Genomic DNA, 18,848 nt, shown 5'->3' with positions numbered 1-18,848 from the left:
GCTCACCGGCACAGCTTTTGAAATGATGCCAATTATTTTCACTTCCACTCTCGACAGAACTACAGCCTTGAAAACTACAAGGACGCAGGATGAGGAGATGAAGTCATAAAGACAAGGGAAGTAGAGATTTCCCTGCGGCTGGGCCCCGGCACCTCTATATCTGCCTCTGAATATATAGGGTGTCCCAAAATTCACGCAAGATTTGAATTTTGTGTGAGCATTAACAACAACAACAACAAATAAAAGCCTAATTTTACTTGGTTTATTGAATTAGATTCTAATATCTGTTGCCCTTTGATTTCAATCCCTTCAATTTGATAAGCATTACCAAGTACCAATGATGGCTCAGGAGCAGGGACAATGAAGACCAATGAAGACCACGGCTTTGCGTATGTGCCAGCAAAGCCATGGAGGCCATTTACCTGATGTGCTATTCCATACATAACCCTATACTGTATCCTTTATGAATCAATAAAAAATTTACAATTTTTAATTATAAACCTGTGTTTTCTATCAAAATTACTTCTTGCGTGAATTTTGGGACACCCTGTAGAAGACTGTGTGGCTCTTCTCGTCTTCAAGGATTGAGCACATCCTGACAACAAGCCGAACACCTGGGCAAGACTCCTTTGCCAATTTCAATGGCCTTTCCAGGACAGAGCGGGAAGGCCCCACGTGACAGCGGGCCTGTGCCCCTCCGCGTCCTCTCAATGGTCCTGAACTTAAAGCTCGCTGTCACTGAAGACTCATCGTGCCCTTACACACGATTTCTTCCCTGAATCAGAAGACTTCCTCCCAGGGCCCGGGAGACCCACAGGACTTGTCCATACTTACTTGTGCCAGTGGCGATGGCTGCCACTTGGGGTCCTCGCTCACGAGGTCCTTCCCCATCCCCAGGGAATGCATTCGGCAGCGGCAGGGATGCTGCACCCTGCAAGTCTTCCTCTCCCAGAGCCGAGGCCTGAGCCCGTAGTCTGTCTAGGGTGCCCAGGCCGGGCACCTCCAAATTGTCACCCAGCGGGGCCAGGGGCGAGTCCCGAGAGGGTGGGAGGAAGGGCGTGTCTAGGGGCGAGCTCGGGGGAGACAGGGAGGACAGGGAGGAGCGGGAGGACAGGGACGCCAGGGACTGGGGTGTGTCCAGGGAGCGCCTCTGCTTGTGGAAGCCCGGGGGAACCTGGGGTTCGGAGAAGGGGGCCTCTCGTCCCAGGGAGTCGAAGGGAATCAGATCAAAGCGCAAAAGCTGGCTGCACTCCGCGGCGTCCGGCTTGTCGTACTGGGGCAGGCCGTAGATGTCGGTGAAGCTGATGGAGCTCAAGGAGCCCCGGCTGGAGGCCAGCGAGCCCCGGCTGGAGGCCAGGGACCCCCGGCTGCTCCCCGAAGACACCGTCAGGGTGCTGGCAGACAGGCTGGAACGAGAGCGCCCACACCCTTAGGAAAGCCGCCCTGCGATGGGCGCAGCGAGCAACCAGTCTGTTCCCGAGGGAACAGGGCCTGCCTCGTCCTGCGTGAACCGCAGCGGGACTGTCAACACCTGCGAGCGCCAGGAGGCACCTGCAGTGATATGCCCTTTGTTTCCCGGGTGTCGGAGGGAGACTAGCTAACATCAGGAGTCAAGCCTGAGTTCCCGGTCCAGCTGCAAGGCGGGCTAGCAGAGTCCACGTGGCCAACTCATTGCCCTTTCCAGCTTCCCACTTTCTCACGGGGGCTGTGACAAACAGTTCCTACCTCCTGGCATTCTTTCGAGGAACAGCAGAAAAGTACACACAGAAAGCCTTACCATCGTGCTTCCCGATACAGTAAGGACTTGGAAACCAGACCTATGATTGAGCATCCAAGTCATATTTTAAAATACCCATAACAAAAAAACTATATCCATACCATTTTTTTAAAAAAGCTCAAATAATAAGGTCCGTGTGCATGTTTGTAGATGGACATACACACCCCTAAAGCTGGGAATTACAAAATCCTTGGAGAAATTTGACTTCAGACTTGTTATTCTGCAGCCAAGTTCGGTCATATGCCTTGAATCATGTATTAGCAGCTCCTCTTAAAAACATAATGTACCCACTTTTCCATCTTTTACATCCCTTCCGGTTCTAAGTTCTGGTGGAGAAAACCAAGCTGAAGGAATTGTGAAGTTCACGGACATGTCATTATAACATGGTATTCATAACATGGTAGTGAAGGATAGCTTTCTCTTTAAAGGCACCTACCTTTAACTTGATAATGCAGTGGAGCTTTCTCGTTTAAAGGCGCCTACCTTTAACTTGGTAATGCAGTGGAGCTTTCTCTTTAAAGGCGCCTACCTTTTCAACTGGGACTGGAGATAGGATGTTAAGCGCGTAGCTTCTTCCAGCTGCATAAGCAGACAATTTCTTTTTTCCTGAAGTAGAATCCTGTGGGTAAGAGAACACTCCATTGGTGGATTTCAAAGACAGCGAGTATATTTTCCTGACAAAAACTTCAACTATAAACTCCCCACAGTGATTTCAGTTCAAATGGCTAAATTCTTTAAAGCACGTCTAAGTCCTAGATGCCCAAATAACAGAGACTGCCCCTGACTTGCTTGAAAATGTACCACTGGCGCCCTGACCAGTGCCTGATGCCCTATAAAAGCTCAATAGATGGTGGGTGGACAGGTGGGTAGACAGAGGGGAGGCACACATTCCCTCCACCTTCTCTGCTTGGGGAGGAAGCAGGCCAGGCAGTAGCTGCCCTAACCAAGAGCCTAGCTTTGCGAGTTGGTTCTTTACTGGCAGCCGGGCCTGCGCCTGGACGGCGAGGCCAGCCCACCTCTCCGTGGCGCCCTGCATGGAGGTATCTCCTCCTCCAGGCGCCTCCGCTCCTCCTCCAGGCGGGCCGTGTCCTCCGCCGGCCGGCTCTGCTGGACGATGAGCTGCAGCTCCTGCAGCAGGGCCTCCTTCTCCTTGATGAGCTGCAGCCGGTCCCGGTCGGCCTCGGCCATGCCCGGCCATGACTCGTTCTCGAGCTGCGCCAGCTGCTGCTGGATATTTGAGACTCTGCAAGAAACGGAAACAGAGAAATCCACCAACTTACAAAACTGTCTTCACGCGTTCTCGGCACCAGGCACTGATTCGAAAAACTCACTCTGCTAAGTAAACACTGCATGGTTGCACAGAGTGACCCTTCAGTCGCAGCAATGAGGAATCGGGGAGCGATGTGGAAAAAAGTGACGTGTGAGTCCTTCGCATAATCTCCCCTGGTCTGGCCCATCGGGCTTGTGTCAAAGACCTGACACGAGGCTGCAGTCCTCCCCACACCCGTGTGCTCTGTGGTTTCGGACTTGTGGTTTCCTGCGCGGTCCTGTCCCAGAGCAGGAGGCAGCTGGCTCTTTTCTCCCCACCTCCCATCACCACCCGCTAAAACCACTGGACACATGGGCGGGCCTTCCAGCTCCTGCCTGCGCAGCAGTGCCGAGCTGCTGACACCTGCCTTGAGAAAGCACAGGCGACGTGTACCCATCACAGCGCTTCTGAGGGAGGAGCCCGGGGCTCTGTGGGCTCTCTCCTGCCCCGGGGACCTTGACTGTGTGTGAACTTTCCAAACGCCATGCAGAGAGCAGACAGTCACCAAAAGCTGACCGCATGGAGCAGTGGACGCACGCGCCAGCAGATGCAGGGGGCGGGCGGGAGGCGGCCCCGGTGAGCGTGGGCATGAGCATGGCACGAGCTAATCAGCCACACTGAATGTGTCAGCACCATGAGCCTCAAGCTGCAAAATACAGACTCTGTTGTCCCTTTCCACGTGCCTAAATGTCCACATGTTTGCCCAGCAAACAGAATGCACCAGTTTTTGTGTCCTGGGGTTGTTGGCAAATGCAGATTAAGTGAAATAGATGCGGCTTGTATTTTCAGAGTATCCTTTGAATGCAGAAATAGAATTTTTTAAACATTTTTACTAGAGGCCCGGTGCACAAAATTCGCTATCGGTGGCCAGGGAGAGGCCCGCTTCTGTTTGATACCCTCTGCTTTCTGGCAGCCTGGCTGGTCTGGAGGATGTTCACTGGCCTTGGGGCTCTCAGGGGCTTGCATTACGCACTGATGTGACGATCCTCACAAAAATGGGAACGGCAGGCGTGCTCCTGAGGCTCCCAGTTCCCGTGCCCAGGGCCTGTGTCACTATTCAAAGCTGGCATCCTGCCTGCGGGATCCAGACTTCAGAATCCTTCTCAACACTGTTCTCCCTGCAGGTACCGCCAACTGACATGCTGGCCAGCCCTGCACCAAGCAGGGCTCCTCCTGAACTAGACATGCACATGGGGACCGTCACCTGGCTACCTGACCAGGCAAGACTCCTTCAAGTACCAAACCAATGAGAAAACTCACAGTAGACAGGTTATAGTTTAAATGTACACATTTTGCTCACATCCAACTGCCCAATACAGTAAAGAGAATAGTTGAATGTCAGTAGCTTTATTAGACACGTTCTTTTCTAACTTAAAACTCATTTCCTGAGAATATGTTGGAAAATGGCGCCAGATCATGTCACTGAAAAAACTAATGACAGAGGCAGCTGAATAGAGCTAGCAATCTAACTGGGGTTAGGTGTCCACCGATGTCTAATTAGTGTAATTAAAATTTATGGCAGTCATATAACTGATGCCCAAGGAAAATATACTCCAGGCAGACCCACAAATAAACTAGTGCCAAATCAGACAGTATACCCAATGAAATTTCTGGAACATTCTACCATAGAGCAAGACAAGTCAAAGGTAAGGAATAAATATAAAAGAGATGAAGAACAATGAGCAAATACATTGTGTCCTCATAACTTTCCATTTCAATTTAGTGGATCCACAGGAAGCCTGGCTGAGCCCAGCTAAAGTCAGCATTGCCTTGTAATATGTACTAATTCTTATACATACACTGAAAGCAGGCATATTTTAGAATCAGGCCTTTTGAGATTTCTGAGGTTTATACATGGGATCAAGATTCCATTTGAGCCCGGCTGGCATGGCTCAGTGGTTGAGCATCGACCTATGAACCAGGAAGTCACGGTTCGATTCCAGGTCAGGGCACATGCCCAGGTTGCGGGGCTCGATCCCCAGTGGGGGCGTGTAGGAGGCGGCCAATCAATGATTCTTTCTCATCACTGATGTTTCTGTCGCCCTCTCCCTCTCCCTTCCTCTCTGAAATCAATAAAGATATATATATATTTTTAAAAGATTGCATTTGAGTTGGCTCCAGGTTAGCAGCCATGCTTACAAGGATTCTCGTTGCTGAGAGTGGCAGAAGAAGCAAGCTAGATAACCCTACTCTTTCCCAGAAAACCTCAAGGAACACCACTATCAGAAAAGAAAATGAGGCAGAAAAAGGGAATTATATGAGGGAGGAGAGGCAAAGGGCAAATTTCAAAAGCTCTGCCCACTGTGGGCGTTAAACAAGTAGTACCGTGGCCCAACTTCAACACGGTACCATAACTTTCCACAGCTGGCGAGAAAGACATGCAAAGACACACGCTGAGGGACGACCTCGGGAGCAGAAACAAAATCTGGATGGAGCTGACTTCCTGCAGCACATCTGGAAAAGCTGTTTGGGCTGTGCCGAACACTAGGCCGGCATGTCTGCGCTTAAGAATCGTGCTTTTCAAAAACGAATTACATTTCACAATGATGCGAATGACTGCATGTCCATTTCAGAGCCGTACGTGAGTCTAGAAGAATACTGGCACTTGTTGCATAGTGCGATTTCTTTCCCTGTAGCCACACTCTGGACGCAGCCACTGGGGGCCTGCTCTCAGCCAGGTCGGGAGGCACATGTGTCTGTCTACCCTGGAAGCCAAAAGCTCTAGAAGGATTCCTTCGATGATCCCTTGTACGTTCGCCAAGAGACGGACAAGACGGCTTTGCCCTAACAACAATACGCCTTGTCTACCACGCTGCTGGCCTGGAAACGAGCCACCCCGGGAGCAGCCGAGTGTGGCAGGGTAACTGGAGGAAACAGGCCCGCCTGGGGCCGAGCACGGCTGCGCAGTCCCGACGTCCCTGCACATCCACGCCGAGCAGCTGGCCCAGGGTCGGAACCCTCCTGCGAGAGCATCATCCGATTCTGGGTAACACAGCAGAAACTTTCCAGAAAGCCTCTTTTCTGAAAATCACTTCAGTGAAATTAAATACATGGAAGCAAAGTGAGGTCATGATGCAAGTTTACAAAAAAGACACTTTTCCAAGTCCATTTTTAAAGAGAACTGAGCGCAACTTCAAATTGGCAAGGATTTTTTTTCTCCCTGCAAGTCGACTGTGTTTCTTATTGATTCCCACTTTTGATAGGTAATACATTGTACAGCCTATGTACAACCTCTCACGAATGCTTCTAAAAGCTTTAAAATCTGTGTCCCTATGTTCACGGCAGAGAGAGAGCAAAGGCGAGCCTCCGTCCAGCATTCTTGTTTCATGCTGATTATGTGACTTCCAAGTTCAATTCCCCGAACAGGTCTAACATGGACAGAAGTGAAATAGGACTCGCTTTTCCTTTCGTATTTTGGCCCAAATGCCTTTTTGGTTACAACCCCGGCACCAGGAAACCATGAATGGAAACCGCATTTATGCTGCAGCTGCTGCTCGGACCCTCACAATTCACATGAAAATCTTAAATGGGACTTGAATTTTTCCAAGAAAAAAAATGCACTTTCTGTATTACACAGCTTTGAGGCATTTGAACATATCCAGAGTAACCTCCAGGCATTCGGCGCGTTCCTGAAATACTGCTGCTTTCAGAACGCAAGTGGCGGCCCAGGCAAGCCTCGGTCCCACGCAACCGTGATGCGACGTGACGGAGCGGCATCAGCCGAGCCGCGGCCATCAGATGTCAGTCACAGCCACAGATCTGAGGCTCCTTAAGTCCGCTCTCCTTCGTTTCCTTTGTGTAAATATCCATTTAAATGAAAAGCAAGCGCTCAAGAACATCTCAGCTGAGATCTAAGAGAAACGATGAGATCACTTCAGCTGCTTGAACTAAATATCGATCAGCCAGTGTCCACTCAGCTCATCTCCTTAGTCTACATGGGAAATTCGAGAAGTCTGGATCTAGAATGTGCGGTGTAAGGGTCTACTGATAGCCCAGCATTCCTCCCTGCCCTCACATCTTTGCCTGTTTGAATTACAGATCCTCAGAGCCACAACTTTAAATGAAAAGCAGGCCGTCTGCAGGCCTCCTCTCGGCCTGAATGGGGAGGAGGGAGCTACAACGTGAGGGACGCCTGCCTTTGTTTCTCACAGCCAAGCTCCACCCCCACAACCCAGAGACACAGTCACTTGAGAAATGAAGAAAAATCCAAGCGACTGATCAAATTCCACTGGAATCCTCACACCACACTCATTCCTGACAACGGATGAACAGCAGGACCCATCCTGGCAACAAACACTAAGACACAGCGAAGCTGGATGGGCCGAATGTTTTGTTCCTATCTGGACTGCGCGCGTTTCTATGGAAACAGCTACAGTTTGTGCACAGTTCTGGAACAAGTGCTCTTAGGTTAAAAATAAGGAGCCATCTGCGTCATCGACATTGCTTCCAGGAGACCTGCTCTTCCAAACTGGCCTTGAAAAATTCCAAAATTTTTAACCAATAAAGTTTAACCAATATCCCTATCATAAGGCCCAAGGCGGCGCTCCTGCAGGGGCACTTGTTTGGACACATCTCACGTGACCGGAGTTGAAAACACAAAACTAGTCATGACAGGGGTGGTTTGGTCTGGAGAAGTCTCTAGAAATCATACTACCATTTGCAATTATGAGTTCCACTTCTACCAACATCCTTTCAATTCAAATACATACAAAACCCCTCATTGTCCACAATACCATAATTTAAAAATATATTTTTATTGATTTCAGAGAGGAAGGGAGAGGGAGAGAGAGAGAAACATCAATGATGAGAGAGAATCATGGATGGGCTGCCTCCTGCACGCCCCATGCCGGGGATCGAGCCTGCAACCACTGAGCCACGCCGGCCGGGCCACAACACTGCATTTTGATGATTTCCCAACTCTGGAAAAAAAATCTCACCTCTAGATACACAAGCAAAGCCGTACACACATGCAGAAACTTCTCCTGTTTTAGAAATGGCAGAGCCCGGGAGGTTTTGCATGGAAAGCAACACAGGCCAGGTTCTGGGGATTAGGACATGGGCATCTCGGGGCGCCGCTATTCCGCCTGCTCCAGGCACTATGTGAGCAGTCTGCCTGGCAGCGTTGAGGCCGGCATGTCTGGGAACAGCGAGGGGGCCCACGCAGCTGGAGCAAGGCGAGTGAGCAGGACGGGGCAGTTGGCTAATGCCCCGAGTCAGCAGACCACCTGCTCCTCCAGGCCCGTGTTGTCCACACACAGTAGGGATTCAGGAGCAAGACAAGAGGAAGATTTTACAGCTGTGGCACTACTGATGCCTGGGCCACCTGGGTCTTCGCTCTGGGGCCGTCTTGTACCTTGTGGGTTGTCTAACAACATCCCTGGGCCCCACCCACTTGGTGACTGCAGCCACAACAAACAAAAATGTCCTCTGGGGGCAAAAATCACCCATGGATGGTTGAGAGCCTCTGCGAACAGAGGAATGATGGGATCTCGCATGCTTTGAAAGGATCACTTGTCTGAAAAAAAATTCAGACGGCAATTTCAATAAGCCAAAGTCACACAAAAACGATGTTGAGCTGCACCACCAGTGCGAAACCGCACCGTTGTCACCATGACAACGGAGAGAATGTCTCCGCCCATTACGCTAGTAAGATTTATAGAATGATGATATTTAATGGTGTTAAGGAGATACAGAAACCAGGAAGCTCGATCCCGTTGGTGGCAGTGTAAAGCGGGTAAGTCATTTCGGAAGGCGATTTGGTGACATCTTTTACAACTGTCAATACACGTGTCTCTAGACCCAGACATCCATCGCAAGGCTGGCCTGTTAACAGATGGGCTCTGCTTGTGAAAAGGGAAAACTGCAGCCATCTAGCTGTCCATCCAGAGAGGGGTGCTTATCACCTACAGAAGCTGTGCATCACGTGACGCTCAACTACAGTGGCCTTAGCTTATTTCCATGTTTACATGAAAGACTGCAAGGCTTCGCACTCAGCCATTAACAGTGGGAGGTGGGGTAAAACGGGCAAGGTGGATGCTCTCTATTGATTGTGCCTTTGATAAAAACAGTGTATGCATGTATGATTATGCAATAAAAATAAGGAAAATGCATGTGCATATATGCATGTATATATGTAAACATGAATGTGCTGTGTATGTTCAAACATGCATATATACCCTGGCGTGTGTGCATGTGTGTATATGTGTGTGCATGTATGTGCGTGTGTGCACACACACCCATACACAACCAGGGTATCCCTGCTCCATATTTCCATTAGTTGTGAAGGAGTTTATCTCCCGAACAGGTTAAAGACCTCATGTGATCACACCACACAAAGAACACAATTCCTTCAAAACACCTGGAGCAGGGCAGGTGCTGAGCGGAAGTACAATCTCCCAGTTTCCCAGCAGTGTCGCTATGGGGGTGAAGCTACGGGGGTCACCCACACAGACCAGCTGCTGGAAATCACCCAGGGATGGCGCCGCTAAGATATCACAGTCCTGTAGCACAGAGCCGGGGTCCTCAGCCTGGGCACTGGTGCCATCTGGGGGAGACCATCCTTTGTGTGGGGGTGTCCTGTGCAGTGTAGGATGGGGAACAGCACCCGTGGTGGCCGCCCACCACAGCCAAAATGCTCCTCCCCCGGACGTCTGTGCTACGCATCCCTGCTTTTTAAATGTTGCCAGTGCAGCCCTGAAAGGCCTTTCTCAGGAGCCCCTACTGTCCCACAAAGGTTGAAATGCTGGGACAAGCCCGGCCGGTGTGGCTCAGTGGTTGAGCACTGACCTATGAACCAGGAGGTCACGGTTCAATTCCTGGTCACGACACATGCCCGGGTTGAGGGCTCGATCCCCAGTGTGGGGCATGCAGGAGGCAGCCGATCCATGATTCTCTCTCATCATTGATGTTTCTCTCTCTCTCTCCCTCTCCTTCCTCTCTGAAATCAATAAAAATACATATTTTAAAAAAGAAAGAAAAGAAAGGCTGGGCCAGGACCCCGCTCCAGTGCAGTGTCTTTTGCCACAGTCCCTGCAATCCTGAAACACTGCACTTGCTGGACAGACACTGGGGAAGGGCGGTGTCCTCCCGAGTTATTTTCTCAAATTCTCAACTTTTTACCCAAATGCGTTATCTCCGCATACCAGCTCTAGAAAACAATGATATCACTTGCTATGTTTGGTAAATGCCACAGCAAAACACGTAACAATTATGCTCCCAAGTGCAGCAACCACCTAGTGCCTGCGTTTTGGACAACACAGCACATTCCAGCACCCACAGTGTGCATGCAGCTCCAGTAGGAACGTGTGCCGACATGCGGGGCGCTCCGGAGGGACAGTCGCCCTGACCAAGCCCAGCAGCTCGGAGGAGGAAGGAGCCGCCAAGGGAATCTGAGCTCCCAGATCAGCACTCGGCCGCCCCGGCTTGGGGCTTGGCCGAGCTCAGCGTAGGAATGGGAAGCCCCCCACCAATACCTCGGGGAAAGCCGGGAAGATGGGGGAGAGCGGGGAGAGCACCCGGGAGGGCGAACAAAGGCCCATGTCAGCCCCAGCCGGCCCTCCAGCGGGGAGTCAGATGATCTGCTTTTGTTGCTATTTTTACATTTTAGAAAAAGGCAACAAAGTGCGTTTGCAGACCTCCATGAATGATACAGTAGACCGAGCTGGCCCAACCCCAACGCTGAGCTTCCGGACAGGACCCTGCACCCACGGGCATGCCGGGCCTCCTCTCCCACCCCCCAAGATAACTTTAAAAAGATGCGCTTTATAGCTTTTCCGAAGCACATATCTCGAAAATATTTGGTTTTAAGACTCTTTCCAGAATGAAAAAGAAAGAGATTCTAAAAAGAGGGCATGAAAGCGAGGGCAGGGTCAGCATTGGAAGCAGGGACCCTGCAGGGGTGAGGTGACACCCTAAACTCCGGTGTCACCGGTGGCGACTACACACGGCCTCTCCATCCTGCCCGTGCCCCGTGGCTAAGGCTGGGAGCGGGGAGAGGAAAGACAACCTTGGAAATGCACAAACAAGGTCAAGTCTTGATGTTCAGGAGGCAGGTGATTTACAACACAGGTTAACAGAAACGCCCGCCTGTCCCTTCTCTCCGTCAAAATGAACTGGGTTGGGTCCTGCTATCACCTGTCGACCTAATCCTTACTGAATTATCTTTCAACCCCAAATGTGTGACTTTTCCCATTAACCTATAGAGTTAGAAGCCACATGTGAAGAGACAAAACCATTTTGCTTAACCTGGTCTGAGGGGCTGCTGCTCAGATGAAAGGGGGGAGGAGGGGGAAGGAAGGGAAGGAGAAAAGGGAGGGAGGGAAGGGAGGGAGGTAGAAAGTTCTGAACTACCCAAGAGGACAAGGAAAGCTGAAAAAGTCTGTATTTTTATTAAATCATGTCTTTTATACCTATTTGCAATGTTGAGAATGTCACCATTTTAAATGCACGTGAAATCTGGTCTATGTATTCAGAAGTTACACAAAAAAGGAGATGTTTTACTTTTTATTCTGTCGGACTCTGCTTTCCAAATACAGTGGGGCCTTGACTTACGAGTTTAATTCGTTCCGTGACGGAGCTCATAACTCAAATTACTCGTATGTCAAATCAAAAAGTGAACGCGTGAGACACGTGATGCTGGGCTGATGTGGTGGCGTTCACTGTGACGTTCGCTGCGCCAACTAGCGGTGGGGTATCTGAAGCTGGCTCGTAACCCGAATTTTAGCTCGCAACTCAAAGCAAAAAATCAGCCGAGAGACGGCTCATATCTCGAAAAACTCGTTAGTCGGGACACTCGTAAGTCAAGGCCCCACTGTAAGTGGGCAGTCACCCCTGGGAATGCTGCAGCCAGTCTCCCCACGGAGAAAGGAGGGGTAGCAAGCGGGACGCGCAGAGGAGCGGCCTACCTCTTCCTGGCCTCCTCGTACTGCCAGTTCAGCCGGACGCGGTCCACAAGTCTTGTTTTATCGTCGAAGACAAACTTCCAAGGCAGGGGGAAGGGGAAGGAAAGCATATTAGAAACATCTTTTTAAAACAGACCATTCATTTCAACTTTCAGCAACAATGAAGGCTATCGTGATTCATCTTCCAGTTTCCATTTTCCAAAGGCCTGGAAGGAAACACACCAAATCCCACCCAGCAGCCACCACGGACAGTGGCGCTGGGAGGGGGCTGGGAAGACATTGGTGAACGTTTTTGAAACAGTGAACGCGTATTCATTTGTTGTGTAATTCTAAACAACAAATTACGTTTTAAAGGAAATATGGGATGACTTGATAAAAACTGATACAAAGGCAAAGAAATTCAGCTCATTTTGGGCAGTATATTCTCTCATTTCTTTCATTTCTTTATTTGATTTTCATTCTTTATTGTTCAAAGTATTACCTATGTCTCCTTTCCCCCCATTATGCTCTCATTTCTTAACAAATACAAGAATGCTGTTCTCCTAAGAAGTCACCAGATCTAAGATGACAAACTAGCTGTGTGACGCAGGGACCAGGACTCCGAATGTCCCGTGGCCGGAGCCTGGCGCGTCGCCTTAGGAGTTAGACCTGGAATGCCATGCACTGCCGTGACCACTAGCTGCGCTGAAATATTTCCACACGGATCGCACTGAAGCGAGCAAATCCCTACACGGCAGGAAAGAAACACCCGGCTGGGAGGTGACTGTAGCTCTCCTTGGTTACTTCTCCTTCTTTCCTGAAAACACGCGACTTCGTTTCAATAAATCACCTCCATCTGTAGACCTGACCTTACTAAACCAGATAGCATGGCCATTAAGCTTTTTTTTAAAAAAAAATAACCTCATGTCAACAAATACTTGAAACTCTTCTACTTGAATGATTAGTGATGAAGCTATCGATACACATCATGTAAGTGCAGTTCAAACCCGCATTGTTGAAGGGTGAACTGTATTTTTCTGGAACAACATGATGGAGCAGAGAGCACAGGGGTTCAGGGATCAGAGATGTTGATTCACACTCATGCTCTCTCCCTGACTACATGACCTTAGGTAACCTGGCACCTCGATCCCCTCTCCCGTCACAAGGGGATGGAAACAACCACTTAAACGGAGATAAGAGCCATGAAGCTGCCAACCCAGGCAGCCAGTCACCCCCCCGCCCTCAGTGGCTGCGCCGGGTCATCAGCCTCTCCCCGACCCTTGAGCGCCATCAGAGAGCCTCCCATCTGTCCTGCTTCTGTCAGACCAGTTCAGAGGCCCTCACTTCTAATTCCAACCTTGCGATAAGCAGCAATGAGTTATTCACGGAATTCAGAGTCTTGAACTTCTTTCCCTCCCTCCTGCCAAAATCTTTAGGCAAAACATGCCAGACATTTCTGACTTACAGATTCTTCTCCTGGCGACCATATTCCTTGAACCAAAGGTGCCCGCCCGGCCTCAAACGTCTGATCCTACTTTTAAGAATAATGAAATAGGGCTATTCTAGGACATCGAAGGCATAAAAAGTCATTCTCTGCTGATAGTATAGTCCCCTCAAAGAAGCACTACCTGCTAAAATTTCAAAATATTAGCCAATTATTTAAAACCCAGAGGTTTTTGTCAAGGGCTCTTCCCTTTCTTTTTTCTCTTTTTATTTAATATGGAGGAGGGCAAGCTGTAGTCTATTGATATTTCATCTTCAAGCCCAAAGGAACAGAACAAACTGTTTATCCATTTGTACCAAATGACACACTTCACTCAATGACATTCCAGCAGCAGTGTCTTCAAGTAGTGGCTTCAAATGATGGCTGCCAACTTTATTTGTGTGGCTAACTCAAGGTTTCACTAATCATCAAAAAGGGGTATTATGAAATTCTTTCAAGTCCCAAACAAAATTAATTTTAATTCAATTTCATTTCCTGACATTCTTTTAGAATAAGAAATAGCACCAAAATAGAACCCAAGGTGACACAGCCACAAAGCCTTTGAGATTCACTGGTCTAAGCCAGAGATCAGCAAACTAAGGCCCGAAGGCCCAATCCGGCCCACCACCTGTTTTTGTAAATAAAGTTTTATTGGAACACAGCCCCTGCCATTAGTTCACCTATCACTCATGGCTGCTTTTGCATAACAACACTGCAGAGTAGGTGTGGCGGAGACTGCATGGCCTACAAGGCCCCAAATATTTACTATCTGGACCTTTATACAGAAAAGTTAGCTGACCATACTCTAAAAAGTCACATGTTTGTCAAAGAGACATCTAAACTCAATTCTCAAAAGGATTCTGCCATTTTTAAGAATCCGAATCACAAAGATATAGGTAATAAGCAATTTCAGTGTTTCCCAGGCCACTGAACCTTCACAGCTGGATGTGAGAAACAATATTTTTTTCTTCCAATCGAATGGCACAAAAGCCAGGACATTTCTGAAGAGGAAGTGGAAAAGGAAAGCCAATGAGAGATGACCACACAAAAGCAGCCCTTCTTGCTCAATTCTTCCCCGGTGACTTACCTCTCCGATGATGTCGGTCTGAGACCCAGCGTCGCAGAACTGGTGAGAGTTGCCCACCGCGCCTGGGTGGTGAGGAACTTCTTGCAGCGGGTCGGTCAGAGAAAAGTTATTCCTGAAGCCGTCGGTGAGCTTGGCCAGGCTCTGCAACAGAATGAAGGAGCCACTTGTAACAGAGGTGGGCGTGCGCCTCTCCCTCTAAGAGCAGGCATTTCACTCCGCGTCCAGTGGGCGGCTTCCCCACTGGCGGGCTGGCCACCCAACCCCATTCTCATCGGATTTCAAAGAAATGTCCAGGACATGCACCTTTAATACAACTCTCAGTGACTGAAATCAAACAGCAATCAGTCCTCCTGGTAGCGCGTGAACAATACAGAGCAACTGTGGTACCCTTTTCACTGTTTTTCAAAAGTCTTGGGGGAAAAAAAAAGCATTCCCTCCCAAAACACTCAAACTCATAGAACCACAAAGTAGAATAGAGGTTGCCAGGGGTTGGGGGGAGGGGAAATGGAGAGATGTCAGTCAAAGGGTACAAACTTCCAGTTATAACATGCGTCATGTACAGCAAGGTGACTTAGTCTCCAAAACTGTGCTGTGTGCCTGGATGTGGCTAAGAGAATAGACCTTAAATGCCCTCAACACACACACACACACACACACACACACACACACACACACACAGAGTTAACTATGTGAGGTGGTGGAGGTGTTATAATTTTATGGCGGTAATCATTTCACAATCTATATGTGTATCAAACCTTCACATTGTACACCTTAAATCTAGACAAATTTGTTTGTGAACTACGCCTCCATAAAGTGGGGGGAGGAGTCACATCTCACATGTCCTAGCAGTAAAGGAGTCTGAGATGGATGCTACCTTGAGATTTTCATAAACCACACGGGGGCGAAGACAGCTCCCAGATGATATTGACACGTTTTCACAACCTGACTTTCGATCATAATTCTACATGGTCCAAGGTCACCTCATACATACGCCAGTTTGGCCAGTTTGCCAGATCTCAGAGGAAGTGTGTATTTTTCTGCAGACGCCAGGATGCCCAGGGGCGGTCTAACACAGCTGGCGCTGGATCTAGACCACGGCGTCCTGCAAGGGACTGAATTATTAAGCTCATACGAGAAAGACAAAGCCGCTCAGATAAGCGGTCGCCAACCGGTGGTCCGCAGAGCACTGGTGGTCCGTGAGGTCCGAAAGGTTGGCGACCGCCGGTGTAAGGAAGCCTTTGGAGCAGCGGCCGCCAACCGGTGCCTGCCCGTGTGGAGCAGAAAGACCATCCATTTGCAAAAAGTCAGCTTTTTCTAAAAGCAACAGGAACTACAAGAATTGAAGTTGCAAAAAAACAGCAACATGAAGCTACAATGATCCCAGCCTTATCACTGAATCTCTGCCCCTGGGAGGACACGTGGGATGAAGCAGCTCGCTGTGCACAGACATGGGGAAAGGGACTGGGCACGATGCTGGGAGGGAGCCGTGCAGGGCAGCAGGCACAGTCCCGGCTGTCCCCGAGGGCCGCTGAGCACGTGCTCGCCCTGTCACGTGTCTTCAGAAACACGCCGAGGGCCCGCACCACGCTAATAAGGGTAATTACAGGCTATGAGAGAAGGGGGAGAGAGCTAGACTTATCAGAGACTTGCTGCATTATTTTGATTACTGAACAATATGAATGTGTCACCCACTGTGGCTTGAATTGTATCCTCCAAACACCATGTTCAAGTCCTCCCCGGGGCCCGCGAACTTGAGCCCACTGCAGTCTTCGCAGATGGAGTCAAGTTAAGACGAGGTTACACTGGCTTAGAGCATGCTCTCACCCAGGACCGGCGTCCTCATGAGAACATTTAGACAGAGACACATGGAGGGCACCACGTGACAGCGAAGGCACACACCCGGGAATGCCAAGGGTTGCCAGTGGCCACCGGAAGCTGGAAGGGTCAGGAAGGGGCCTCCCTAGAGCCTTCAGAGGGTGCGGCCCTGCGAACCCCTTGATTTCAGGCTGTGGCCTCTAGACTCTGAGAGAATCAATTTCCTTGGTTCTCCGCCCCCTGGTTTGCGGTCCTCTGTGATGGCAATCCTGGGAAACTAGGATGCATTGTTTTAAATACATATGTGCGCACACACATTAAAGATATATATGCATATGTAATACCATATATACATGTAAGTCTTTGGATATATATGAACTGTGCATATAATAAGTATACAATATTTTTAAAATTCTAAACAAAGGGAAGATAGACAAGCAGGCAGACAAGCGGGCACGAATATATAATATTGTAAAAATTCTACATAAAGAAAAGCTAGACGAGTGGGCAAAGGGGCGCACGCCTCCCACCTGCATCAGGTCCCGCCTCTCCTTCTCGCCTGTGCAGATGGCCTTCTTGATGGTCCGAAGCTCGTTCATGATAGCCTGGGCCTCATCCAGCTTGTAGGTGGTGTGAGTATTTGACATCTTGCGGTCAATCCTGGTTAAAGGGGAAAACTATTGTCACTCCATGCGAGATCGTCCCATTCCATTAAACAACACAGAAAACTCAAAGCTTCCCAGAAAGGTGGGGAACAGTGCAAATGGGTTCCAGCAAAGGGAGAGAAAGATCCCGTGCGAGCCCTTGTGGGACACGCACCAGGGCAGCCGAGGCCACGCTCCGTGAAGAGCCTCTAATGATAAGGCAACGAGATCATCAGCTGAGCACCTGCCTGAGGCTTTCAATCCTCCTTGAGAGGAGGGTCGTGTCTTACTCGCTTATCCCCAGCACCTGGTCAAAAAGGGGCGCTAAATGAACATGCAGCGGGGTTCTGTGCACAGGGAGGGTATGTGGGAAACAGCAGAGAGCAGTGAACTGTCATTAATGGCGCCTTGTACAAAAGCTGGAGACTCTTATGTCATCCCTCTGTACCTCTTTCTTTTATGTCATCTTGGTTCTAATTAATCACTCGCTCTCTCTACTACACACCTCCTCAATTCTTGTCTTTAATCCAAACACCCTTCGCCCTTCCTTCCTTCCATGCATTCACACTTCCTTCCTTCCCTCTCACCCATCCTTCCTTCCTTCCTCTCACCCATCCTCCCTTCCCTCTCACCCATCCTCCCTTCCCTCTCACCCATCCTTCCTTCCCTCTCACCCATTCTTCCTTCCCTCTCACCCATCCTTCCTTCCCTCTCACCCATTCTTCCTTCCCTCTCACCCATCCTTCCTTCCCTCTCACCCATCCTTCTTTCCTTCCTTCTCGCCCATCCTTCCTTCTTTCTCACCCATCCTTCTTCCCTTCTTTCCTTCCTTTCTTTTCACCCATCTTTCCTTCCTTCTCATCCATCCTCCTTTCCTTCTCACCCATCCTCCTTTCCTTCTCACCTTTCCTGCCTTCTGGCTGCCCTCCCGCCCCTGAGTGCATGGGGCAGCAGCACGTCCTCTGTCACGTCCGCCATACCTAAGCCTTGAGTTGTAGGAGCCCTCAGGGCTAAAGCAGTTGGGATACTTCCACCCAGAAATGGAATGCGCTCCTCTGGAAGGTGGTTAGCTGAGCTGCAGTTCCGGCCCCACCACCGCACAGCTCTGGTTCTGAGTTGTCGCCCCGCGTCGACTGAAAACCTGGGTCCTAACGGCCAGCCCACATGCCCTAACTTGGCACTCACGGAAGCACCCGGCAGGCCGCGGAGGACAAGCGACACTCCAGCTCTACAGTGGGACCCTGGGCAGGTCACTTCACCTCTTTAAACATGTCTCCTCGTGTCGCACATAGGACACTAACCATGTTTCTCCCACTTGGGGCGAAGATGGGAGGAAAGGGCCGCCCGGGGCCGAGGCCTGGCGTGTCATGTTCGTGTGGCCATTACTATTATGAGGACGATGCTGGATCTACTTACTCATGGGAGAAAAAGTCAATAATTCACCAACCCCGGTACTTTATTATCATTAACAAATTCCTGGCCACATGCATCACAACTCACAGCAAAACTCAGCACCGGAGCTGAGCTGAGCTGTCAGCGCCCTTGGAATCAGAGAAGGACAAATAGCGCGAGCAGGAAGCCTGCCCTCCCCCTGGAAACGGGCTCGGCAGCAGCGCCACGGCTGCCATCAGTTACAAATCAAAGACGCATGAAACCTGCTCCCAAGGCCTCTTCCACGGAGAGCGGATGCAGGCGCACCAGGGGACCCCACACATTAAATGGTGACACCCCCAAATCCCAACATGGCCCGGCCATGTGTTTTTCCACTTCAGCTATTCTATGGAGAACCGAGAGTCTAAGGCGAGACAGCAGCAAAAAGCCATCCATCTCACATCTGCGAGGAAGTGGCCTGAC

The 18,848-nt window shown here is 49.9% G+C and overlaps 1 protein-coding gene across 1 annotated transcript in view; it reads right to left on the bottom strand.

Moving 5' to 3' along the window:
* Positions 1-18,848, bottom strand: part of WWC3 (WWC family member 3) — a 73,687-nt gene that overhangs the window by 26,519 nt on the left and 28,320 nt on the right. The window contains exons 5-10 of the mRNA XM_014528827.1: positions 16,881-17,010; positions 14,536-14,676; positions 11,990-12,063; positions 2,778-3,020; positions 2,307-2,396; positions 835-1,406 (exon numbers count right to left, since the gene is read on the bottom strand). Coding sequence (XP_014384313.1) covers positions 835-1,406; positions 2,307-2,396; positions 2,778-3,020; positions 11,990-12,063; positions 14,536-14,676; positions 16,881-17,010 — 1,250 coding nt within the window. The remainder of the gene's footprint in view (positions 1-834; positions 1,407-2,306; positions 2,397-2,777; positions 3,021-11,989; positions 12,064-14,535; positions 14,677-16,880; positions 17,011-18,848) is intronic.

This window comes from Myotis brandtii, unplaced genomic scaffold (genome assembly GCF_000412655.1).
Source record: "Myotis brandtii unplaced genomic scaffold, ASM41265v1 scaffold655, whole genome shotgun sequence".
Lineage (NCBI taxonomy): Eukaryota > Metazoa > Chordata > Mammalia > Chiroptera > Vespertilionidae > Myotis > Myotis brandtii.
Note: the sequence above shows the minus strand (reverse complement) of the source record. Positions and strands in the feature narration are given on the sequence as shown.